At 40.8% G+C, this 25,670-nt stretch overlaps 2 protein-coding genes across 5 annotated transcripts; one reads left to right on the forward strand and one right to left on the reverse strand.

Moving 5' to 3' along the window:
* SCRN2 (secernin 2) lies at positions 1 to 25,670 on the reverse strand. Of its 4 annotated transcripts, none has more exons than XR_010067809.1 (9): positions 25,577 to 25,670; positions 23,379 to 23,567; positions 22,570 to 22,751; positions 20,134 to 20,333; positions 17,901 to 18,116; positions 17,011 to 17,176; positions 14,716 to 14,896; positions 1,461 to 1,630; positions 1 to 133 (listed from the first exon to the last, which is right to left on the reverse strand). XR_010067809.1 is itself a non-coding variant. In XM_063300774.1 (9 exons), the coding sequence occupies exons 2-8, from the start codon at positions 23,550 to 23,552 to the stop codon at positions 13,498 to 13,500; spliced, it is 1,278 nt and encodes a 425-aa protein (XP_063156844.1). In that variant the 5' UTR covers positions 23,553 to 23,567; positions 25,577 to 25,670; the 3' UTR covers positions 1,524 to 1,630; positions 13,480 to 13,497. The 4 variants fall into 4 exon arrangements, 3 of the variants coding, with proteins under 3 accessions (XP_063156844.1, XP_063156842.1, XP_063156843.1); XM_063300774.1 differs by lacking the exon at positions 1 to 133 and adding an exon at positions 13,480 to 13,656 and having other exon boundaries at positions 1,524 to 1,630; XM_063300772.1 differs by lacking the exons at positions 1 to 133; positions 1,461 to 1,630 and adding an exon at positions 12,320 to 13,656.
* On the forward strand, positions 4,745 to 12,337 carry LRRC46 (leucine rich repeat containing 46). The gene is made up of 8 exons (XM_063300775.1): positions 4,745 to 4,988; positions 7,555 to 7,657; positions 7,787 to 7,895; positions 8,811 to 8,857; positions 9,741 to 9,850; positions 10,313 to 10,382; positions 11,086 to 11,246; positions 11,937 to 12,337. The coding sequence occupies exons 1-8, from the start codon at positions 4,979 to 4,981 to the stop codon at positions 12,314 to 12,316; spliced, it is 990 nt and encodes a 329-aa protein (XP_063156845.1). The 5' UTR covers positions 4,745 to 4,978; the 3' UTR covers positions 12,317 to 12,337.

Consider the following 25,670-nt stretch of genomic DNA (forward strand, 5'->3'; position numbering starts at 1 on the left):
ACTTTCGCAGCCGATGCCTCAATATTATCATATCATTTCCAGGAATGTAATTGTATTGGCACACAACAATCATTTTATTCTCAAGGAATGTTTGTTTCAGTTGACGCAATAACAGTCTTTCATAGCCAGTCTCCTAAATGGGAAAAATGTATTTGCAACCATGAGGATACAGACAAGTAAAAATTCAAAGCAGATATACAGTATATTCTGTAGTTCAAAATGCCTGTGGGCTTCAGAAACAAAAATTCTGAATTATATTCCAAGGTAGTATAATACAAACCAAAATGTTCCTCTGATTATAACAACTACTCATACTTTTTGAGAAGCAATTAGAATTTTGATTTATTTATACTTAGCCTTTTCTCTCTGTGATATCAATTAATTAAATTAAACCTGTCAACCTGCCCAGGAGCATGTTACTTCAAACTCTGTTCAAACTTAACAAGGCACAGAAGCTTGATTTAAATTTAACCTCCATTAGAATTATTGTGATTTGAAAATTAAATAGGTAACATATCCAAGAATATAGATTCTACCAATGTTTTGGAGGTGGGGGAAATTCAGACTTTTGTGTTTCTGATGTTCTTATTGTGTAAGGTTAAGCCAAACAAATAGAAATCAAGTTGCCAGATTCTGCAGGGATTGAGCTGTCATTCTGTCACAAAGGAAGGCAAAATTTCTATTTGGATGGGGATATGACAGATTAGATTTTCCTGCTGTTGAGCAAAAACAAATTCAGTCTTATTTCCATAGTCAAAATATAAGTAAACTTGGGATATTCAGATTACTGAATTCTGCTTTTCAACACTAGTATAACTTAACTGTGGCACAAAGCAGTGTTATAGCCATATAATTGTTCAAAAGTGGGGTATCTTTGGTGAGTCACCAGCACAAGGTGGCTCCAGCAATGCTACTTATATGCCAATAGTGTACAGTTTATTGTTTAGCTATTTCTATATTCATCCCGGGCCCACAATTCTGCTTATATCTTAAACTATATAGCCATATATGGCAAGGTCCAATTTATATTAACGAAACATTCCATAAAACATATTGAATAAACAATGAGAAAGCCAACAGTGATCTATTCAACTAATTATCATCTGAGTCAAGCAAATGCTTTCCTGAACATGATAAGAAAGATGGCTAAGATCTAAAAGGCTGGCCAGAAAATCTTCCCTGAACAGGATTTTCTTGAGAAAGGCATCCTTCTTTATGGCTTTACAGTTGAAAAGCAGCACAGATTAACTATGTCCCAAAGGTCAGGAAAAGAGCATAGCATCAGAAACCTAAGTCACCATTAAGATAATGTGGCTGTCCATTATAGGACAGAAATTAATGAACCCTTCCACAACTGGCAGCACTATGAAGGGCAAAGTGTAAAAAGCCTTTCAAGAATTTTAACCACAAGTGGGCCTCTACATCATCCCAACCATCCCAGAATAGAAGAATACTATTACTTCCTTAGGAAGAATGACATAGGGCTTTATACAGGTCTCTGAAATCAGAGGTTTTGGTGGGATGTACTCAGTCACTGCCATCAGCTTTTCCCTCATAATGTGCATCGGTTTCCAGTGGCGTGTGACAGATTTGGAGCCATGGCGGATAAGCTGCAGGGTGGGCAGCCAGCCTAGAGCAACAGAAAAACAGGAGAATCAGACTATAGTACAATTCCCAGATGTAGGCCTACCATTTCCAAGATAATAACTCCATAAGGAAGGATCAGAGGATCCTAATACTACAGAGAACTAAAAGTCCAGTAATATATAGATCAATTTATACAAACAATCCTCAGTAGTGTGATATGAACAGATGGTAAAGATTAAGCAATATTTAAAGAGCACATAGTTCCACATAGAATTATGTTCCATCCTGAAACAAAATAAATAAATAAATAAATAAATAAGCAAACTCCAAAACAAACAGATAAAAACTGTTACAGGGCCTAATATAATGTAATACTATGATGCATTTGTACATGTGTGCTATCATGGTACTCAGCATCAGAACTGGAAAGTACAAAATAGCAGTGCTTGGTTTTGAAATATGATTTTGTATTGTTTTCATGCAAAGAGTATAAAACATTTAAGCAAAAAGACTGTGATTAATAAGGAAGGCTTCCAATAATCAGAGATGTCCTGTGCTCATTTCCAAGATTTGAAGCAACAAGAATCCCCAACCAGAGGGAAAACATTTTTTTTATCTTCAAGAACACCCCTGAAAATCAAAACTCCTCATACTGAAGCTTTCAGTGAGGTATTTAGGTTGCACCTTACTAATCAGTAAGTCTCACTGGTATTCAATTTTGGAATGATTAGTGGTTTGCCTATAAAATCCAGCTTAAAGGTAAATCCTTTAAGACGCCCAGAATCCCTCCTCGGGGGAGATGGGTGGTGATAAATTTGATTAACCAACCAACCAACCAACCAATCAATCCAGATTTGGCTTCTGTTATCCTGAAGTATCCTCAACAAGGGAACCTTTCAGGAATGATTTAGGACAAAGAAAAATAGTACAACAACAAGCATCATTCTACTATTAAATAAATCCATGATGAGTCTAGATTTAACATATCACTTGAAATCCCATTTTCAAAAGTATATAATTGAATTGGAAAACAAATACAAAAATGAGAAAAGGTCTCTTACATTCAAAAAAGACATATAATTGAGGTTGTTTAACTTAGAAGGTAAATAGGAAAATATGAAATATTTCCAAAATCCTAAGTGGCAATAAAGCAAAACAGTTCCTTACTTTTTAAAACCAACCACTGCCAGAGGATTTAAAATAAGCAAAAAGCAAGCACCACCAGGCATAAATAGCTCATGGAACGCATTGTCACAGGAACGTTCAAGTTAGATGGACCCACAAAAGAAATTGCTCTGAATGCCTCCATCCATTCACACAGACTCCCACAAATTGCAGTTTCAGTATGACAACTAAATACAAGCTAGCCCCATGCTTATTTACAATGATCAAGGTAATGCTCTCCACAAGTCACTGGAGAAACAGTAGTTATTTTATGTTTAGGGGGAGAGAATATTAATTATTAATTAGCTGTATGGACATAAAATACTAAGAATTTGGAATCTATAAATTAATGGACAATTTATAGAAAACAAAACACAGAAGAACTACTTATATTAGGTGTTAAGTATCATAATAGGAAGTTCAAACTGCCTCCTTTCACAATTATTTAAAAAACTTTATTTTGGATACCTTGTCCATAACTAGTGTACTGTACAGCATTATACACAAATGTGGTCCATGAAGTATTTCCCAATATTTAAACCTGCTTGGAAAAAACTGATGAATCTCGTATCATGAATTTTAACTGACTGAAATACACTCAGAGGCACCTGTATTTGGGAATAATATGCCTACCTTTTTGTTTGTGACTTTTACCCTTTCTTCTGAAGAGGGCAACTGCATTCATCATTTGAATAGGGCCCAATGAAATTTCCTCAGCAAAGGGAATTTAACCATACATTTGCGCAAAACTGAAGGGCAAGGTAAATTGCTTGAGTCTGACTTTTCCAAGACTGCATGCACTACTCCGGATTACAGGAGAGGCTGCTGTCAAAAGCTCCTTCATACCTCATTCCCTCTGCTTTAAAGAGGTACGAATGGTTGAATAATCTAGCAGTCTAAACGATGTCAGCCCTAAATTTACAACCAGCTAAGTATTCTCGCGAGATGGGCGAAAGATGGGGAAAATAATGATTCAGTCTGAATTTCAACAGGGAGAGCTGCAGTGCTAGCTGCTAGATCTCTACGACACAGAAGATAAGCACGCAGCGCATGCAAGATGAAGTGATTCGCAAGCCACAAAATCAGGAAGCGGAAAAGACCTCCGGTATTTCATTTCCCTTACCAGTTTTACAGACCCTTTTACCCCAACCACTAACAGCGGCCATTTCCAAAAGGCGTGGAAACCAGAAAAGAGCATCATGGGAGTGGAGCTTTAAAGGGGAAGGACTCCTTTTCTCTCAGCCCTATCCGTCCCCAAAGAGAAAAAGGACTCTTGTCTCCTAGCAACGAAGGAGTGAGAAGCTGTCTCGTGCTCACACCTTCCTCAAGTCTCTCTCCCCCTCCCTCCCTCTCCAATTTGTATGGCCGCCCATCTCGCCAAGCGACTCTGAGCGGCGATCAAAGTTAAAAAGAAAATAAAAACAATTACTATAATAAAAAAGTCAAAATACAATAATACAAGAATTAAAATATAAGTTACTGTACTGGTAAAGCCTCTTTCCCAAATCTCATTCACCCAAACCGCCTTTCGCGGCAACCTCTGGGGAAAACAAAAGAGCTTCTCTCTTTTGGCTGCCCACATTTGGACGAGGACTAGATGGCTGGAAAGAGATACAGGAAAACCCTATCTCTTTGCTGACATCTAGAGATCGTCCGGATTTCTGCAGATATGTTAACTGTAGGGGTTGCTAGTGGCACCCGTAGAAAGTGGTGCCACGCTTCAGTTGTAAGAAGGATGGGATAAGCCTGCCTCATCATAGATCAGTATTTCTCAACCTCAGCAACTTTGGAAAGCTAGAGGCATATTATTGCCATAGATATTGCTAAGGAGGCACCATCAGTCTTTGCGTGGAAACCGACACCCATAAGGGATCCTTACAAATTCTCTTTCCAAGCTGCTGCTAAGCAAATGAATCGGCTAAGCTTTGGGGAAAAACCACAAAGCCTTTCGCACCCCGCTAAAGAGAAACCCACACATATCTCCAGCCCTTCCTAAGAGGGTCTTATGGCTGCTTCCCTACGGTTGCTAAGTAAACGCAAGAGGTTGCTATGGTGATTCTTGCCCCACTCCCTCTCCTCATGCTAGTTGCACACCGTTGCCATGAAAATTCTGAAACTGTAGCTGTCACAGGCACCCTCCCCAGTCTCTGTCATTTCTAGGCAGACTGACATTCATTTTTGGGCTTCGGGGCGACTGTATTACCGGGACCCCGATTCTTCATCAGCCATGCCGGGAGGTAAGTCCACCGCTTTGAGGGGGTCTTAAAAGTTCAAGGTGTTGGACAGCAGTTATTAGAAAGCTCAGCTAATGCCATTTTAGAACGGAAATTAGTGTTTCACCATTGTAGAGGAGCGAAAGAGTCACGTAGACAGATAAGAATGAGAAGAAAGCAACAGAGATAAGACGCACCAATTAGAAATCAGGCTATGCTTTATTAGAACAGTAAAACTTGAGAATTTTATAATCAGGCATGCGCAAACTAGTTGTTTATACCTACAGTGACCATATTTTCTTGGAAAAAATAAGACTAACCTGAAAAGGGGGCAAATCTGAGATTTATAAGCATTTTTTTTAAAATGTCAGTTTATAACTGTCATGAGTAAGGATGGCGAGCAGGGGGCTCCCATCCAGACTGTTAAGCGCATGCGTAGCACTGAGGAATTGGTCAGCCATTCAAAGAGACAGATCGGGACCGCCTTAACCTTTGGGGTTTATATGTCTGGGTTTTTCCCACGCGTCTTCAGTTTGTTAGGATTCCTGTTATGTACTAGCAATAAACATTAGAGACCAGTTCCTTGTCTCAGCGTGTTTCCTGGCTGTTAGGACAATAACTTTGCTTTACAAAGGAAAATTCAAGAGCACAACCAAGAAAATAATTAAATAAATCCAGAGGTCAGCTTTCTGAAATAAAGGGCTGTCCTTTATAATAAACGACATAAGGTCACTGAATTTATATTGACTATAAGATTGTTGCGCCCCTGGCACGGGGCCTGCTCTTGCCTTGTGTGCTAAATAAATGTTTGAACTCTGAATGGTGTCTGGTGCCTTGACCTGAACAAGGAACAAACCATAGGGAAGAAAATCTTCCAGCAAGGGGACCCCTCTGTTAATGTCTGGGTGCAAAAGAGAAAAACGGGGAAGTCTTGCAGAAGGCTTGATTCTTTGTAATATGTAGCATGTGTGAAAGATCCAAGAGCTTGAGTAGTTAAGCCAGAAATTGCTGCCATATTGTAATGGAAATGACAATTGTTGATCTGTCCAGTATGGCCATACGGTGGTGCTCTAAGGAAGATAACATGCCCCTGAAATACTAGATCTGTGAACAATGATGACATCTAATCGCATTGTGATCTTACTACACAAGACTTCATGAGAGGACACATACAAACCCCGCGTAGCTAGGAGCCTGAGGGTCTACTGAGAGGGGGTTGCTAAGCTTCAAGACTAAAAAGGATTTCTCAATCCAGGTGTTGTTTGATGGATTTATAAGGCTGTCTAACTCAAAGTGACTCTGGACAGCATACAACAAAAACGACAATATAGAAAAAGAACCATATAGCCATATTATCACTGAACAGTATGTGTATGGCTGCAAACTTCAATCACCAGTTTACAAATCAGAATGGTTCACATTCAGTTCAAAGTAAGAAAAGGAAGCTTCAGACCATTTAACACTTCTTTAATGATTAAAGATACCTGCTTTGATTAGGAAATTATATGCAAACATTATTATGCAAGTCATATGAGTTCCAGGCTGCTTCTCTGTGACAATTCCCATCCAGAAAGAAAATTGAGGCTTCATGGTGGCTCCACTCATTTTACATTTCTACATTCATTAAATCTAAAATCTAAGCCCCAGAAAACTTCAACCATCAAACCAATAAATGTATCTTGGTTCATCTATAGACTATATGTTTATTCCCTTCATGGCATGGATAAGATTAATTAAATTAGTCATTTCTGCCTATCATTTTTAAATTTTCTTTTACATTTTGTTTTCACTTTTCTGTATTTTCTTTTTTTGAATCACATTGATGACTTTTTGGAATCGTATTTTTTCTGTTTGGTAAATCAATCAAATTACTCATCCTCTTACATACTTCCTGTGAGATTTATTCTCTTAAAGTGGACTGATTGAAATCAGGGGGACTTACATTAATCACGATTAATTTGTCCCATTCATTTCAATGGGTTTACGTATGATTAAATCTGACTCTCATTAAAAGTAATCATGTCTCAGATAGTTTTTTCCAGCACTAACAAAAAAAAAACGCTGACAAGTAAAGCTATACAATACAATTTATAAGCAGAGATGTAATCAGAGTACAAGATTCTATACAAAAATAAGAATCTTCTTCCTCCTTATGGCCTTTTGGAAATATGTTTTTTATTTCCTTTTAGGGTTCTTTTTCTATAAGATCTTCCATAGGAACCTTCATTGTTAGAAACAATAACCACAATGAGGAGGGGAGGTTTGCTTTTATCATGACACACTAGCTGGTTTGCTGACTTGATGTTATGGAGATTGCAGGAGAGGAAGGAGGGGGCCCCTTCTAGGGGGAAAAGTGCACGCACAGTGTAGAAGACCTTGGGTGCCCAGCCAGGAAGGTCAGACAGGAGCCGCCTTAGAGTTTCTGGAGTTTTTCCCTTACAGCCTGCTAGTTTTGCTGTTTGGCAAGGTTCTGTTTGTATGGTAGAAACAATAAAGACTAGAGCTTCATTCCTGGCTCAGGGTTGTTTCTTCACCTTAACCCTGACACTTAAACCCAGATAAACCAGAATCCTTGTCTACTTGTTTTCAGCAAATTTACAAAGATCCCCCACTGGAGGAGTGTGCTTGACAAAATCTCTCATTGTCCAGAGGAATGTGACAATGCTGGTGGAGAAAGAGGACCCAGAGAAGATGTGAGTATTCCTATTATTTAAATTGATATCAAGTTTTCTTTCAGGTGCTGATAATACTTTGGGGAGGGGGGAGGATGGGGGAAAGGAGAAAGGGTATAATGTTTGTGAAAAACATCTCTCCAATTCCAGATCTGAAGCCTTGACTTCTCTACAGGTCCTACGGCTAGACAGGGAGAGAATTAGCTGCATTGCCGACCTACCAGATTTAAAACAGGTCCATAGCATCTATTTACAACAGGTAACATGCTCTGCCACATTCTTTGTTATTGAATACAGCACTATATTTGAAAAGTAATGTTCTTGCTTTTGGCATCAAGGCATGTGCCTCCACTATGTACCATTAGCTGTCTCCCAACTCCCTTTGACTAAAATGACAGAACTTATGTTGGGTGGGGATGATAGAATTGTCCAATACAATTGGAGGCACTGGATTAGAGAAGGCTGTTTTAAAATATTTCAGACTTCAAGACTGGGCCTGAAAGTGTATCATTATGCAGGGAGAAACTGGAAGTAGTGACAGATCACTGTTTTAGCATGATGGTTTATGTCCTCAGAGTCCTGTCTGTTTCCTTTTTTTGTTGGATTACTGAAGATACACACAAAACAATAATATTTCCTTAGCAGAACTCATGTAGGAGAAATCCAGATTTCTTGACAGGGTGAATTAGAATGTTTTGATGCTGATCTTACTTTTATTTTAAATCAAATACTTAATCCAATATTTATTTCTTGCCATGAAAGGCAAAATGTTTTACTTGGATGCAGGTTGGGTAGGGTCATTCCAAAATAAAGATAGACTGCCATTTTAATTAATACCTCCTACAATGTTTTATGCATATAACAGTGCAGCACCAGGAAAACAGGCAGCAGAGATGTCCACAAACACATATATCTGTCCATCTTTCCTATTATTTCTGATGTTTGGGATGACATCACTGTTGCTTATATAGTCAAAATAGTACTACCCAGTACTACCTAGGTGTCTCAAAGATTGTGCAAAGATCTAACATTTGTAGAAAACAGCAGCTAGGAGAAAGACTCCTTTCCCAAAGTCGACTCAAAGCTAAGCACATATATTTGTATACAGTAAATGAAACTTTCCCAATTCCTGCATTTCATAACATGTTGAGATTTGTGCTGATTTCATTTTTAGAATCAAATAGAGAAAATTGAAAACTTAAGCTGCTTTCCAAACTTGAAGTAAGTGATATTTCTCATTTTTCTGACATGATTTAAATTAAAAAGGGAAGAAGCTGGAAAATCATCCTTAGTTTGTATGGAAATGAAAGAATTCCATGTGTGTCAGATTAAGTCCAAATGGTTGTGATAAAATGCTGTAAAATACATACACTGAATGACAACAATGGATGAAACACTTCATATAAATTACGTATTTTGTTATTATCACATAAAACTAAGTATAGCTGGGTTCACATATCACATAGTCCCTCCAGCTTTTTCTATCAGCTCGCCAGTTGAGCAATTTCCTGTGGAAGTTTTGGAAAACTAATCTGCAGCTAAATAACTGAGAGGGTATAGTGTGCATATGCGTGTATGTAACAACTTGAACTAGAATGGGTTTCAGTGCCAAAAAGTAGCCCACTTTTCTCTAGGCTTGTTTATCTCAAGATAAGCCTGTATCTAGTGTATAAATGCTACATCAGCAGGTGATCACCCTTAAATTAAAAGCATTCAGTACAGAAAACTAGTATGGTTAGAAAGCTGGGAACCTTATTTTTGAGCTGCTAATTTTTTACATGAATGAAATGTATTTTATCACTTCAGTGATAACTAGGCCAATTTTAAAGACAGAGGGATTCAGTAATGGGAATCAAAAACTTGTAGTTGATTTCCAGCCCAGACAGGTAATGAAAGGGAAGCTGACAGCACCTGGTTTTAAAAGTTGGATTGCAACTCTGTCTATCTGCTGGTGAGAAGTAGATCTCATGCTTTATGACATCATCACTCATTAGTGCATCATGGTTTCAGTATATTTGCCTTTTTCTAAAAGGCAGCGTCTTACTATTGTTTTAGTCTTAAGGATTTTACAACTTCAATGTCTTGCCTTCTCACATGCTTCTAGGTTTCTATCATTAGCTGGGAATTACATCAGCAGAGTGGAGAACCTTCAGTCTCTCCTCAAGTTGAAGTTTCTGGATCTTTCACAGAATTGCATTGATATTCTAGACATAGGTTAGTTAACTATTCCTCTATTCATCTTCACCATCTATACCAGCCATCCTCAATCTGGTGTCTTCTTGATATGTTGGGATTACAACCATAGCTCTCAATAACCATTAATCATCAAACATCAGGGAACTGAGTTGTAGCCTCTACAACTAGAGGAATTGGATCAAGCAATGTTGACCTATACGTATATTCTCCCATGGGCTGTGAAAGCATTACATGGACCTATACTATAGAACACTACGTTGTTGAAATTCAGCCCTTCACTTTGATTTGTAAGATTAAACCAGATTTGTCAAGTATTTAGCAATTTAATACAATACTAAAATAGTTGTATTTTATGCTTAATAAGTAATACCTAATTAAATCATGAACCAGCCTCCTGAATTTCCAAAAAACCCCTACCATCAATCTGTATTTATTTGCACTCTCACCAGCTTCCCTGTTTCTACCTTCTGGCCTATATAGATGAGCTGCCTCTGAACCTTGCAGTCCTTGACCTGACTGGAAATAAATGCATGAATCAAAAAGGCTACAGGTAAAACCAGGAAAACAGATCATACTGATTCATAACAACTCATCCTGTAATTATCTTTTCTAGCTGCTTGCCCTTCAGGCTGAACTTGGAACTTCCTTAATCCCTGCCAGCGTAAGTATAAGAACTGGTACAACATCTCTGGAGGGTATTAGGTTGGGGAAGGTAGTACCCCATCACCAAGACTGCCCCGCATATAAATGTGTAACATCATAGAATAAGGCACGAGACATTAGTAAATAAGGTGCTCTGAATCAATTTAGAATACGGGGAAATGAAGCAATACTTTCTGGGCCAGATGGTGTAACATATAGCATCTCTTTCATTTAAAACAAGACAAAACTGAATCATTGAAATCATGAACCACACTCCTGCATCTCACTGGGAGGATTAAACAAGAGAGGAAAATCATGGACACTGGTTGAAAGCCATAATATACATGCAATAAATATTATGCACCATACAAATTATAACCATTATACATATAGCCGTTATTCTCAATTGTAATGACATTTATCTTCACCAAAGAACCTCTTATTCCCAAAGTAGAGAGGAAAAAACAATGTCTGGTAGATATTAATCTTTACATTTGAAGTATAAAGAAAACATCTTGGCTCCTGCTTTGATTAATCACCAAAGAGCAGGGCATGGAGATGAACTTTTTAATTTGACCCCAACTTCATCAGCCTTGTATTTCCATTTCTAGGGAGTCTGTGTTGGCAGCCCTGCCCCATCTGATAGAACTGGATAACAAAGGCATCTCTAACCAGAAAGCCACAGTCCAAAACAATGAAGAGGAGAATAGCTCAGAAGAGAGTGACTGTGAGGACTGTCCAGAGCTCTCTCAGCCACTGAGCACAGAAAAAGGTATCCCAACTTGCAAGGCCAGGTTTTGGATCTTACAAAAATGTGGAAGCAAAGACTTTCAGTACAGAAAGGGAAAATCATGGACACTGGTTGAAAGCCATAATATACGTGCAATAAATATTATGCACAGTAAAAAATTATAACCATTATAAATATAGCCCTCGTTATTCTCAATTGTAATGACATTTATCTTCACCAAAGAACTTCTCTTTTATTCCCAAAGAGAAGAGAAAAAAACAAGGTCTGGTAGATATTATTATCAGCTTTTAAATGAAGATAAATTACATATATTTTAATTATATTTATATCATGTTTAATATTACTATTAAAACTGCTATTCTTAAAATAAGAGACAATGGAGACTTTGAGCAACTTCCAGGCTGAGCAAGACATTTAGTCAGACTGCATTGGTTCCTCTGACGGACGCCCTGGTTATAACCCAAAGCTTAATGAGTCAGCACTCAATGAAGGAACACTCTGTACATATTGGTAGCTCTGGTGAAGAATTCTGGTGAAGTAACTTGAGCATGCACCTTCTGCTTATGTGCATCCATGTTAACAAAAGTAATTTGCAGCATTTCCCAATTCTGCAACTTCAATGCAAATTTGCTGAGAACAGCTAGGTAATTTTTTTCTGAATGGACTATGGCAACCCCAACTTTGTCCTAATTCTTCTTTTTTTTTTGCTAGACTTCTTTGTTAATCTCCATAATGAATTTACTAGTCGTTCAGCCTGGCGAAGAGAGATAGCAATGAGGGAGCACGAAGCCCGCCTGGAAGAGCTGAGACAGCGGCAGAATCTGAGGCAGCTGGTGTTCAACACCAATGAAGGTAGACCTGAAGCTCTAAGTACGCCAGAATCAAGATCCCCTGTTCTAAACAACAATTTGCCTCAAAATGAGCACCAAACCGCTTTGAATTCACTGCAAAGAACAGTGAATCCAGCACTTGATGCAGGACTGAATACGCCAAAGGGGAAAAATGAAGGCACAACCCAGACCCAGCTTAAAATATCAAAAGGTGAGATATCTAGCGCAGCTAAAACTGCAAAGAACAACATAAAGAAATGATAATTTATTGGAGTGTTCTTTTAATTAAGCAGTTCTTTATTTTATCAAACAAATATACTTCTTTCATTTGACAAGTATTGTCCATTTTTTAAATAAACAAGAAATTATGAGTTGTTGGGGCAGACAGGGAAATATGATTGCTGGTCAGAAAACTAGAAAAATGGGTAGTCTGCACAGTAACTTGCAGGACACACTTCTACTGAGAAAAAAGGACAGGAAGGTAACCAAATGTGACACCAGTTTTTAAAGGGGACCCAGGGGAGATCCCATAAGTTATGAGTTTGTCACATAACATCTGTTCTAGGCAAACTGGTAGAGATGGTAATTAAAGAAAAATAACTAAGCAATAAATACATCTGACACAGTGGAAAAAATCTTGCTGAAGGAAAATCTGCAGAGATTCCACAAAGGTAAATCCTTCACCAACCTTCTAGAGTTGACAGTTTCAGCAGCACTTATGAAAGGCTGAGTAAATTTAGCAGACCTGGGATAAGAGGACCTGCCCTTTTACGGATTGCAAACTAAAAAGACAGAAATAAGTAGGAATAAATGGGCAGTGGAGTTCCTCTAGGATCTGTGTTGGGGTTGGTGCTTTTTAATTTGCTTACAAATGGATTATCTTGAGTTAGGGGTAAACCGTAAGCTGACTTGAAATGCTGAGAATTAGGAACAGAAGTCAATGCCTCACCTCTAGCTCCTGCAGGACATGTACCAAAAGAAGTCCCCTGATGGAGGGAGGGAGGGAGGGAAGGAAATACCTTGACATTTGCACTTCGCTCAAGAGAGAAGATAGAAAATGACAGAACGCCTATCAGTTTCATCACTGCTAATTTTTCTCTGAGCTACTGATCAGATAAGTGCAAATCAATCAAACTAATAGTTCCTTTAGAGGACCTAAAGCTCAAGAGCAGGGAGCCTTCAAAAAATTAATGTTCCTTTCAGTGAAGAAACAAACTCAAAAAACACAAAACAAACGCTAGCTTTGCTCCAGTTTCATCTATACGGCAACTGAGAAAATAAATTCCGCTCTTCAGTACTGCTGATGTGAGACCCAGAGATCTGGCTCTACTTTTAAACTGGCTCAGAATCATTATGTAGGTGTACCCTAAGAAGGGAAGATTCAGACAATCTGTCAGTAACACAAGGATTAAGCCCCAACCCACCTGCCCATTAAGCCTCCATCATCTATACAGTTTGAGTTCTGCATCCACAGAATTGCAAAAGAGGCCAGCCAGTTCCTGGGGTTTCACAGTGATGGAGTCTGTCAACATGTTTCCCACACTCTCCAGAACTTGCTGCTGAAATTTTCTCATAGCCTCCTGCAGTCTCTGATGTTCCTGCTGGGAAGGGAGGAGAGAAAGGATGGTATATGAACAGAGACTATAAAACACAGTTTTTAATCACAGGATTGTTCCCCATCTTTGCCTGATGCAGGTTGGAGCAGATGAACTCCAAAAGCTGTCACAAAATGCCAGGAGAATGCAATGTGCTATAGGGTGTGGAGCCAAATCCTAGCCCATCCCCATTTAAAATCCTGAGGTGAAGCACAGAAAACTACAGATAGGAAGGTGAACAACCTAAAAATAACATAGAGACTAGAAGGAAAAGCAGTACTGAACAAATTACAAGACTCATGTTAACTCATCATCATCTTTACTCCTAAGTTATTCATGTATTCCCACCTCCTGCTCTAACGCCCAGAACTCTACCAAAAGAAAAAAACTTACTTAGTTCTTCCTGACCTGTTTTAACTGATGGTCCTTTCTAATGGAAACACAGGGTTTTTAGGTATTTAAGAGAAAAGAGAGCTATTTCAATAATGGCTCTTTTAAAGCTTCTCGGTAATGCCTCAAGCCATTCAAGGGCAGCCTCAGCTGCAGTGGACAATGAGATACAAGCAGTGGCATATGGACAGGTTCTCTGGGAACATCTAGCAGGCTGTCCTCACACCAGGCAAGAAGGCTCTGTGCCTGTGGATTGGCTGTTGCAACCAAAATATCAGATTGCTTATGCCAGAATAAATTTGTTAATCTTGAAAGCAACTGTGAAGAGGACTGCACATGTCCCACCAGGACTCCCAACTTCTTTGCTACAATTCTCCAAGCTATCTGAAACAATATCACAAACACAGATGGAATCATGAAAGGTCATTTGGTCAAAGCTCAATGCTAGTTCTACAAAGCATGATGCAATTATGGAATGCCAATCCAGCCTCTGCTTAAATGCCCCCAGTAGAGGAGCAGTCCAAGGCCCATCTGTTCCACAACCCAGCAGCTCTCACCTTTCAAGATTTAGCTAATATTTGAATTCCTGCCAATTCCATCCATACTGGCCTCTATGGGAGGTAAAGCCAGACAGCTTAAAGCTGTGAGGGCTGCATAAAACACATGGAAGTTCACCTGATTACAATCCACAGCTTCCAAGGCTAACTGATGTTGCTTGTAGAGTTCATGCCGACGGTCCACTCGGCTTTGAAATCTTGGAGTCTCCCTAATGGGGTCTTTTTCACCAAACCTTGGTGATTTCACCTGAGGGAAGGAAGTAACATTGGGAACAAAGATAAACGGTTTGAAGATAGACCTGCCAAGAAGAGAGAAAGGAAGTCCATTAGGTGCAATATTCAAGTCAGGCATTTGTATTAATTTAAAAATTTAAACTCTCTAAAGCATGAACAGGGAGCAAGGGCAGGGGGAAAAGACCAACATAGCAGTGCAACACAAGCAGTCCTTGGGTTATGCATGACTAGAGTTATATAACCCAAACTTTACATGAGGGGTGCAGAAATAGTAGTTGCTCTTTTTCACATATGTGCAGCAAGCAATCTGAAGCACAGAAGAAAATGGCTTAAGGCTAGAAAAGATGAACAGTATCTGCTCCAACATTTGCTTGGTTCCTTTCAGCTGCAGCCAAAGTAATGAAAGAACATGCTGCTTGAACGTGTTCAGAGATATTTTTCATGTATTGAAGCTTCAAGGGGAACTTTATGAAAAGCCAAGGTTGGCAGGAAGATACTTGGGCTCATTCTCATGTTACTGGGAGAGCTGTTTCACACAGTGGTAAGGAGGTTAGCAGCCATTTCCAAAACAATTTGTAGGTGCATCAAGAGAGACCAGCATCTGCTTCATTGCACCAAAACAGCACAAGAAAATAAATTAGACTCCAGCTGCTTTAAATTACTGATAGGTATGTCTCATTTGAAAGTGAAAATACTTGCCCAAATTCATGTGCTGTCACTTTTTTCCCTAATAAATCTTACTAATCTGAGCTCAGAGATACTCATTTCTTGGATACACTGTTTCCAGTCCTAATTGTTGTGAGACGTCTGATACTAACAAAGGCACAAAGATGTCCCAGTAACTGGTTTTATATGACACGTTCTCACGAAACTGTCTTTGTGTCATCCTCAGCCCACCATGGAGGGAGCTAAATGTTCCAGTTTTAAAGTAGCATTTTCCCTCTTTTCCTGACACAATTTTGCACACTTCACTGACAGTGTGGTTCATGTGATGTGATCTGAGACTGGGATCTGCCCAGCTTCTTCCAGCCACTTCAGGTTTTTGGAGAAACCCCCCTCTTGCCCCTCCTGTTTTGGGGCACTGCTTTCTATGGACATCAGCATCTGCCTAGGTAATTTCTTGCCAGGCTTGGGCAACAAGCCAGTTGGTTAATTCCTGTCGCAACCAAACGAAAAAGCAGGCCCTGCACATCCCTACACAGGAAAAATGCTAGAAATAAAAATAAAAAAACCTTTCCAAAGCACTTGTTGGGTTTATGCAACCTCCTAATTTACACAAGTTTAGCAGTATTTTGAACTGTTTTTAAAACATGGATTTAAAAATGGAGGGCTAGCTCTCTCAAGAGTGCCATTCCTGTGCTGCATAGAACAATTTAAATTGGGGCAAACAATAAAAAACAAAAAACAAAACCTGGGGTCTGCCAGCTCTGTGTTGCTGGTTTTGTCACCAATAAGCCCATTATAGGTTTCTGGCTCCTCTATCAATGAAGTATTTCACATCGCCTTACTTTTTATTGTTTTTATTAAGTATTGGGTGGGGGTGGGGATACCATTTTGACTATTCCATAGGCTAGTTCGGGGTGCTGCCAGCCACAACCACTCATGCCATTCCCATGCAGCAGTGGTTGAGGACAGAGCTTGCTCACTGCTGTTTATTCCTGCTTCACCTGGTGTCCATGGGTGCAACCTGTCAGCCAGGCTATTTTTGGACACTGGTTTAATGCTTGTTTGGAAGGGTATAAGCCCAACATTCAGATAGATAACAGGTACAGAACACCTCCATGTCTGCAATCTGTTAGTTGGGCAAATCAATTGGTAGCCACACTAGCTATTTTAAGTACCTGACTATGCTCACCCATCCCCACCCCAACCCATGTTAAACAGAAGGACTGTTATTCCCACTAGCTGGTGACACGGGGTGAGAGGGGAACAAAGCCAGTGGAATCCACCAATTACTTTCCTTAATTTGGGCCACATTAAAACAGAAGGAAAATGCTAGTTTAAAACAGAAGGAAGAGCCTCACTTGTTAGCTTTGCTACCAAGGCAGAAGAATAATCTGCAGTGATGGCAATAGAATTTATGCTGGCATACTGTTTTGCCATCTCACGAATGGGAGGAAATTCTGGCTTTGCCCTACGTATATGCATTTGAGACTCATTAAACAGAATTGCTGCTCACCTAGAAGGGTCCGGGGTGGCAGTGAAAAAATGGATGCAAGGTAGAAGGGGATCTTGAGGAAGGATGGACACCATACTTCCTGTGGTGCAGAAACCTTCAGAATCAACACAGATCCCACTGGCTTTGTCACTTAAGATGGTCATCATTGTCTCAGCAGTAATATGCCCTAAGTGATAACAAATGTTACATGAATGCCAAAGGAGAAAGAACATCAGTCATCCCATCATTTTAATTTTTTAATATTTTTAAAGTTGCTAGAATTCATATGTACCTGAAAAGAAGGTACCACTAGTAAAGGCACCATGGTAGATTTGGGGAACAATTAATGGAGGCACAGAGGAAGGTAGATAGATGTTATGGGCAGGGCACAATTTGCAAAAAAACCCACCACCCTCCAGCTGCAATGGACTTCAAATGATGTCCAAACATGTTAAGACTTCAGCTCCCAGGATTCCCAGTCACAGTAGCCAATACTGAAAGCTGAAGCTGGAGGGCACAAATTAGGAGAGGCTGCTCTGCGCTATCACAGTCCAGCACATTCCTGCTGAGCTGGGATTGGGAGAATTGGGTGGTGCTAAAGCACCTTTCCACCAATGTGGTGCCTATCAGAAGTGTTGGACTTCGACTCCCAAAATTGGTCATGCTGGGAATTCTGAGAGTTGGAATCCCACACATCTGGAGAGCACCAAATTCAGAGAGGCTGTCTCAGAGCTACCTAGACTGATTCAGTCAGTATACTGGGAGTTGAAGTTCAAAGCACTGGAGGGAACAAGGCTGGGGAAGATTGCTAGAAGGAATCCCTAAGCAGCAGGACACAATTCCTTCAGATCCCCATTTCCAAAAGAGTTTGACCTCCAATGCCCTTCCCTTCACATCTTCTGAAAGCGCACCTGAGTGTTGGTGCAGCAGCTGCTGGCCAGCAGAATACCGAGCTTTGGCTGCCTCCATGCGGATGGGCTGATGGATGAGCGAAAACACTTCTGTGAAATTGAACTCTCCTTGACCATTCCACCATCCTTGCTTTTGAGCATGTTGTCTTAGACTCATATGTTCACTGGTAATGTCAGTACCAATAGTTAGCTGGTTGGAAATGTTCCGGGCACCTTCTGTGTGGTTGAAGGAAAGACAAAACTGTTTACTAAACCAGTGGAATTGGCTCTACTGCTGGCACAGCCACCCCCTATATGCTAAGTTGTAGCTGGCTTCTTTTTAGAAGAGGCATTCTCTTTTCTTTCTCATCTCACACAGAAGGAATGTCTCTTCTAGAGTGGAACTCTGACATCTAAAGGTTTTTAAATATTGTGAAGAAAGAATGAATAACTTGTAACGATCTGCTTAAATCAGTTTGTTAACTAAGCTGGTTTTAGATGATCTGCCCTATTATATAAAAATTTAAGTCCATATATTCAGAATTAAGTCTGAATTTAATAGGTCTGTAACGTTAAGCAGGGGGACGCGGTGGTGCTGCGGGTTAAACCGCTGAGCTGCCGATCGGAAGGTCGGCGGTTCGAAACCGCGCGGCGGGGTGAGCTCCCGTTGCTAGTCCCAGCTCCTGCTCACCTAGCAGTTCGAAAACATGCAAATGTGAGTAGATCAATAGGTACCACTTCGGCGGGAAGGTAATGGCGTTCCGTGTCGTCATGCTGGCCACATGACCATGGACGGGTCCTTACGGACGCCGGCTCCGAGGCTTAGAAACGGAGATGAGCACTGCCCCCTAGAGTCGGACACGACTGGACTTTATGTCAAGGGAAACCTTTACCTTAAGCAAGATTTGATTCAGATGCCAGTCATGTCCTATGTTTACAGTATTGGCTGGATTTACTATTGCCATTATACATTTGTCATTAGCCTCATTTGGTGTAAATGCCATTTCCCTGATCTTACAGATCAGCAACCTGTAAAGCTAATGAGAGCTGGACTCCAGTAACATCTTGGTTTAAAGCCTGAAGAAATGACTAAGCAGCGTATATGTGTAGGAAGAGTTGTTTTCTCTTAGATTCTACCAGAAACCTACTTTGAAATCTCAGCTTCAAATAGCACTGAGAGGCCCAAAAGAAAACAGAAAAATACTTATGGAGAAAATAAATCAATTTGTTCTATTTGATGCTAATTCTTGAAAGAGAATCGTTACAAAATTCGGGAATCTCCCAGGGAAGATTCAACACATGCACCCTTTATAGTCAGAGAAGACAACCGGCAAAGAGACAGGGATCTTAATTTATCTTTACGGTAACTTGCCTGACATCACACATACACGAACACGTTTTCAACCAAGGATAACTTTTTGCTGGGTTGGGTACAGAAGTAAACCTTGGAGGGGATCAAAGTAGAGTGAGGATAAGAAATAGATGGATGACATCCCGTATATGGGCAAAGCAGGATTTTTCATTTTTTGTCTGTGTGCAAAGGGGTATTTGGATTTTCCTTTAAGTTTAAACAACATTAAATAATTTTCCTTCTTGAAATGCAGGATGTCATGGTACAAATTTGGCAACTGTGCTGAGGAATGTTTGTAATACTGTCAGATTGAGCCCTAGGACTGTAAAAGTAGGGCTCTGTATGACTCTCAATTTTCAAGCTGCTTGCTGAGATTTCAAACAGCCCCACGGCCCAGGAAGAACTTATTATCCTCGTAATGGAATGTCAAATGACAACTGAAAAAGCCTGTTTTGGCAAAGAGGAGGGCACAAATTTTACAGCCTGTATCTTATGCATGGCTACTCAGAAATAAAGCCACTGAGTGAAATGGAACTCTCTCTCACATAAGCAAGAAGTTTACTGCCAAAATAGTTTTTATTTGATGTTATTATCAAATTTATATTTGTTTTAGCTCAGGTCAAGGTGGTGGATGGGATATGCACATTTTGGCTTAGAGATGGACTGTTCTAACCTTACTGGAAATGTTCCACACTCAAAACAGCTATAGCTCAAGATTGAACCATGTGCTCCAAGCACAAAATGGAGCCGTTAAGGATTCTGATTGCTTCTAGCAAGGTTAGAACAAGAGTAAGACACTTCTGATAAGGTTGGAACACCACACTTTGAACTCAGAACCCTTTGCACCCTTCTAATATTTCACACTACCTCCTATATTTAAAAACAAGTAAATCAAATGCTCACCTTGGATCCTCTGAGCCACCCAAAACCGCCCAGCTGTTTCCAACACCCAGGCTTCGGTACGGTCTGCCAGGAGGAAGGTGTTATGGTAGACAAAAGGAGTTGGTGCCTCCTTGCAGCTGCCCCCTTGACCATAACTCTCCAGAAGGGCTGTTATGACTCGGACTGCTTCACCAGCACTTCTACCCCTCTCCAGACCCAGTCTGAAATGCAGCACTTCATTGTTAACATCACAAGCATGTTTAGCAACTGCTTAATTAGTATATTAATATTTTTTAAAAGCATCTATTATTTCAGTGTATATGGTAAAGGGTCTTTTGGGGAGAATGAGGAAGATAGGGCCTGTACAGGATGGCAGAGGGATATAAATTTGATCAATAAATAAAGACAGCAACAGTATTTTAATCTTTTCTTAACTCCCCTGGTTGAGCAATAGAAAACATTCCCTACATTCTGTAGCAATCCACTACATCTTAAAATACCTTCCAAAGCCCATCTGGCTTTAGTCAGACTAGAGCAGTGTTTCTCAACCTTGGCAGCTTTAAGCTTGCTGGCTGGGGAATTCTGGCAGTTGACATATATTGAACTGGGAATTCTGGGAGTTGACATCCACGCAGCTTAAAGCTGTCAAGGTTGAGAAACACTGGACTAGAGTCTCCTTCAAGTTGGAGTTAGCTGTTGGTGACATCATGGACACATCCATATGGTTTCTTGTCAAATTTGCTCTACCTTCTTTCTTGATTTTTTAAAAATTTCCTGGCCCAGCCTACAGCCTTGGGATTTCTTAGTGGCTTCTCATCTGAGTACTATTCAAGGCTGATTCTACTTTGGCTTGGAGAAACTCAGCTAAGTTTTCTTAACTGCTAACCTAAAATTAATTAAAATTAATTAAGAAAAATTGTATGGGTGCCCAACTGGCACAAATGCAACTCTGGGCAGTTACATATCAGTTAAATTAAGATTACAACAATTAAGAGAGCCAGCTTGGTGTAGTGATTAAGGTGTTGGCCTAGAAACCAGGAGAATGTGAGTTCTAGGCCTCCCTTAGGCATGAAAGCTGGCTGGGTGACTTTGGGCAAGTCACTCCTTCTCAACCCAACCCACCTCACAGGGTTACTGGGGAAAATAGGAGGCAGGAGTATTAGGTATGTCTCCACCTTGAGTTATATATATAAAAATAATGGGATAAAAATATCATCATCATCTCATCATCATCCTCGATGATCAGTATACACTACACCACACAAAGCAGGATCGCCTATCATCTTGGCCTAAGTCAACAGGTTGGGGAGATCATTCCAGAGGGCAGGCACTGCAATAGAAAAGGCATACCTCCAAGGTCCCATCAGGTAACATTGCTTCAAGGAAGGGACCTGAAGTGTGCCTATCCTATTAATGTATGTGGGATGGTGTCAGCCTGCAGATGTGCAGAAATAATCAGGGAAAGGTGATCCTGCAAATAACCTGGTCTTGTGCCATGTAAAGCTTTATCGGTGATAACCCACACCTTGAATTGCACCTGGAAACCTACAGGGACCAGCTGACAAATAGTGATATTACATGGATGTACTGAACTGCACCCATAACTATTCACACCCTGCATTCTGGGCCAACTGCAGCTTCCAGATGATCTTCAAGGGCAGGCCGTGTAGAGGTGTAGAGGGTGTTGCAATAGTCCCACCAGGAGGTAACTAAAGCATGAGTGATCTCAAACAAGGCCTCCAGATCCAGGAACACAGGGAGACGCTTGTCCTGGGCACAAAGTTAAAGAAAAAGCACACATTTTAAAATCAAATTTAGTGTAGGGAGGTAACCAGCCATATTTTGTAGTCTGTTCTAGGTCCCTTGAAAACCTCAGTTCTCAATGCATGATGCAGGCACGAACAGATCAATGCCTGGTGATATGCAGGATTGTATCTGGCAATTATACCTGCATTGCTGGCCTGCCCCAATCTTTTAGGATTAATGCACACATTTAAATTTTTGAGGAAATGTCACCAACAGCGTCACAATATGACTGTTAGGTAGATGCAATTAGTTACAAATACTTATTCTACTGAAAGGCAAAATGACAAGGCTAGAAAATAAATAATTTGCTTCAGAACCTCAAAGGGAGGCAAAGATGGGAAAGTGGCCCCCAAATACAAACTTACTCTTCTGAGCCTAGAGTTCAGCCTCTTTATTCAGAAACCATGGTTGATGTATGAATGTGGCCTTTGTCTGAGCCTGCCTTCATATCAGATCAGTAGTAAGGCAGTTCAAGTTTAGATGCTGACTTGATAGGAGGCCAGAAGGATAGGCAACATTAGCACATGATGGTCAGTGACGACACAGCATTGTGGTGAAGAGCCAAAGTGGCACTGCTACAGAGAGGCAGAGAATATGCAGGTGTTGGGTGTGGATTCTACAAGTTAAGCAACACATCACGTTGCTTCCTACCTGACCAAATCCATGCCCAGCAAGGCTTCCTCCTCCCCAACTGGTTCTCGACTCCACACGCCTTCATTGCCAATGCAGACGCCATGTTCGTTGGCACCCATTTCAGCTCCCCACAGCCACGCAGGCCGACTCAGGATCACTGCATGTGTCTTTTCTACCTGATCCACTTCGATATATGTACACTATGGAGAAAGACAGATTTTGCCACAAGCCACATCCACCAGAACTCCGAAGATAGTTTAATTCTTGCTTTAATCTCCAAGCTTGGATGACCACCACATGCTAAGTCAAAGTCCCATCTTGGAAGAATGCAATGACAAACTTCTATCTCAGGTCAAGGAAACCACACAGGTGTATTCAAATAGGTTACTAAGAGTTGTGCTCAATTTGAGGGTGACTTTGCTGTTTTTACATGATTAAGCAAACAGCTACTTACTGTGTTGTACAAACACAAGCAAAGAGCAAGAGCTGATTCTACTGGCATGCTACTCTTGGAGACGAAAATATTTATCCTTGCATCTAAATGCAGCCTTCCTATCAGGATGGGACGTGTTATCCTACAAGACTGCTCTGGATGGATTTCATTAATTTTTTTCTTGATAGCAGTTGGAATGTGTTGTGCTCTTGCCTCATCTTAGAGACTTCAGTGCATCAGACTTGAGAAGCATGTCAATCTATGGTGGATGAACTAATTATCCAGAAGGTGGTGGGCCATGCTTTTATTTGGATTCCTGTACTGAGCAAAGAGCTGATGAGGCCTAAACAACCCTTCCAACCAATCCTCTCCCCCTTCCCTGATTTCAACTCACCTGAACCTTTGTCCCTTTGGCATGACATCCAGCTGGAAAATAGACAACCTCCTGAACTTCATCTTTTGGCCGGTCTGAATTCTTGCCAAAAATGACCTCTCTGACAGAAGAGGCTGGGGGAAGTGAGACGAAGCAGTCACAGGAGGATGGTACAGGGGGGTGAAGATTGGCCATTCTATCTGTGTAAAACTACAAAGAGAGAGTTGAACATTGCAACCTTCACCTTCTGTTTTATGAACAAAAACCTCTTTATTTTCTTACATGACAGGAGGATCACCTCTCCTTCCATAACCAATAAAATTTTATTTAAAGTTAATTGATTGGCTCAAGATAGTCAAATACCTTGTTTTGTATAGGGAAAAGGAGACCACCTCTACCAAAATAGAACTGTCGATGGCTCTAGAGTGCCCAAACGGCAGGCTGGGGATGAGGTGGAGGTGGCATCACGACATGTCCCACAAAAATGGTGAGTAAAATGCTTTTATGCCACAGTAGGGAGAGCATCAGGATAAGCCTCTAGCTGCCTACTGCAACTCATTCTATGGGGCTGCCCATAGAACAGTATGGAATGCAACCCCTAAAGATGCTCGTGGGAGCCAGCTATTCCAAGAATGCAACACTGCTTCCAGGCTCAATCTACAGGGGCAGATTTTACCTCTGGGTGCTGAGGAGGTGGCAGTCAACTTCCTGCAGCCTTTCTCAACCTTTTTACCCTGGAGCAACCCTTGAAATATTTTTCAGGCCTCGGGGAACCCTTGCACATTCAGGCTCAAATATAGGCTTTAAGTTACAAAAATATTATATTTCTTGCATGTATAGGCCTGTATATATGCATTAACAGTGTTCTTAAACTAAAGAAAATGAAGAATGAAATTTACCTCTTTAACGTGAAGTTCCCCGAATTTGAAATGATTTTTTAAATAAATCATGATCTCCCAGGGAACCCCTAGTGAGCTCTCACAGAACTCTAGGCTACCACAGAAACCTGGCTGAGAAATCCCGACTTACCGTATCTGAAGGACCCTTGGAACCCGGGCAAAGCTGCCAGAGCCGCAAGGCCTCCCATTCATATCCAGCCAAAGAGCAGTCAAAATAAACAGGGCCTTCTCAGTAGTGGCTCTGTTCTTCTTGAACTCTTTCCCAAAAGCATGAATTGGCCACAGCGTCCTTAACTTGTAAACCTAACTTGTTCCAAGCTACATTGTGGGAAAAGTTTCCAATATGAAAGGATTTAAAAATTGATGTTATTGGATTGTTTTATCTGTATTTTGAATTCCACATTACTGTATGGTTTTCATTACATTCCTACAGGTCTTTGAACTGAAAGACAGTAGACAAAGAGATTATATAAATACATAAGTCAATGTTTCCTTTTGAACACCCTTCAAAACTACCTTTCTGAATAGGGTTTGGCACAAGCTCTTCCTTTAGTTCCTGGAATGTGCATTTCTCTCCAGGCTCAATCTTTCTCCTCGACCTTCCTTGATTCTCCTGCTTAGATCTTAAAGAGTCTGCTCCTTGGGCATCCTAGACTTTGTGCACTGCATCAGCAGCAACAATTTCTTTGAGGTGCCCAAATCCTTCACGCCTGTTTGCAGTAGCCAAAGCCCCCTCCTTCCATTTTTTAATCCCTCTCCTTGTGGAGTATACGCATGGATATTGCAGCGAATCTTCCTTTGCAATGCAACGCACCTCGTTTTGTCTCTCTCCTTACAGATACTCTGCAATTATCATCCAGCTCTCTACATTTTACCGCTCTCAGGCAGTGTTCGCACGATGCACCAAGCTACCAGCTAGCCAGCCACATTGAAGCCTCGTGTCTTGCGCAAATTCAGGTCATGTGGTTAGTTTACGGTCCAGAGTCCCGCGAGAATAGAGGGAATTGGATTAACTGGCTCGGTTAATCTCAGATATGCGCGTCGTGCAAACACAGTTTTTGGAGTTTCCATCTCCGTCCCCTTCCTCTTTTGCAATAAATAAACAATCCGCGCCGATCATCTACTTTTGAAATGATGGTTCTTGTTTTATGTGCAAGTAGGCGAGCCACCCGCCCCTTCCCTCCGTAATAGGAACGTAAACTGCTGAGGAAAAAGCAACCGAGCGTTACAAAAGTCACATCCCGTCCGCGCGCGCTCACGCCCCTTCCCCAGCACCGGCGCTTTCTCCCAGCCCCTTCCTCCCCTGCACTTTCAACTCACCGGCGCCTAACGCAGAACAGCCCAGACTGTTTCCCCGGCCTTCTAGCGCTGTCACGGCCCAAGGCCGGGCAACGGACTAGGGAAACTCTCGGCC

The sequence above is a fragment of the Candoia aspera genome, chromosome 4, assembly GCF_035149785.1.
Source record: "Candoia aspera isolate rCanAsp1 chromosome 4, rCanAsp1.hap2, whole genome shotgun sequence".
Classification (NCBI taxonomy): domain Eukaryota; kingdom Metazoa; phylum Chordata; class Lepidosauria; order Squamata; family Boidae; genus Candoia; species Candoia aspera.

Excerpts from the sequence above, each read along its gene's own strand:
- LRRC46 (XM_063300775.1), top strand. Across the intron at positions 9,851-10,312 it reads CATTGATATTCTAGACATAG|ATGAGCTGCCTCTGAACCTT; the intron begins GTTAGTTAACTA and ends TGGCCTATATAG. Across the intron at positions 10,383-11,085 it reads ATGAATCAAAAAGGCTACAG|GGAGTCTGTGTTGGCAGCCC; the intron begins GTAAAACCAGGA and ends TTCCATTTCTAG.
- SCRN2 (XM_063300774.1), bottom strand. The coding sequence starts at position 23,552 with ATGGCCAATCTTCACCCCCCTGTACCATCCTCCTGTGACTGCTTCGTC. Across the intron at positions 20,334-22,569 it reads CTGGGCATGGATTTGGTCAG|ACTGGGTCTGGAGAGGGGTA; the intron begins GTAGGAAGCAAC and ends GCTGCATTTCAG. Across the intron at positions 18,117-20,133 it reads GGTGGCTCAGAGGATCCAAG|AAGGTGCCCGGAACATTTCC; the intron begins GTGAGCATTTGA and ends TCAACCACACAG.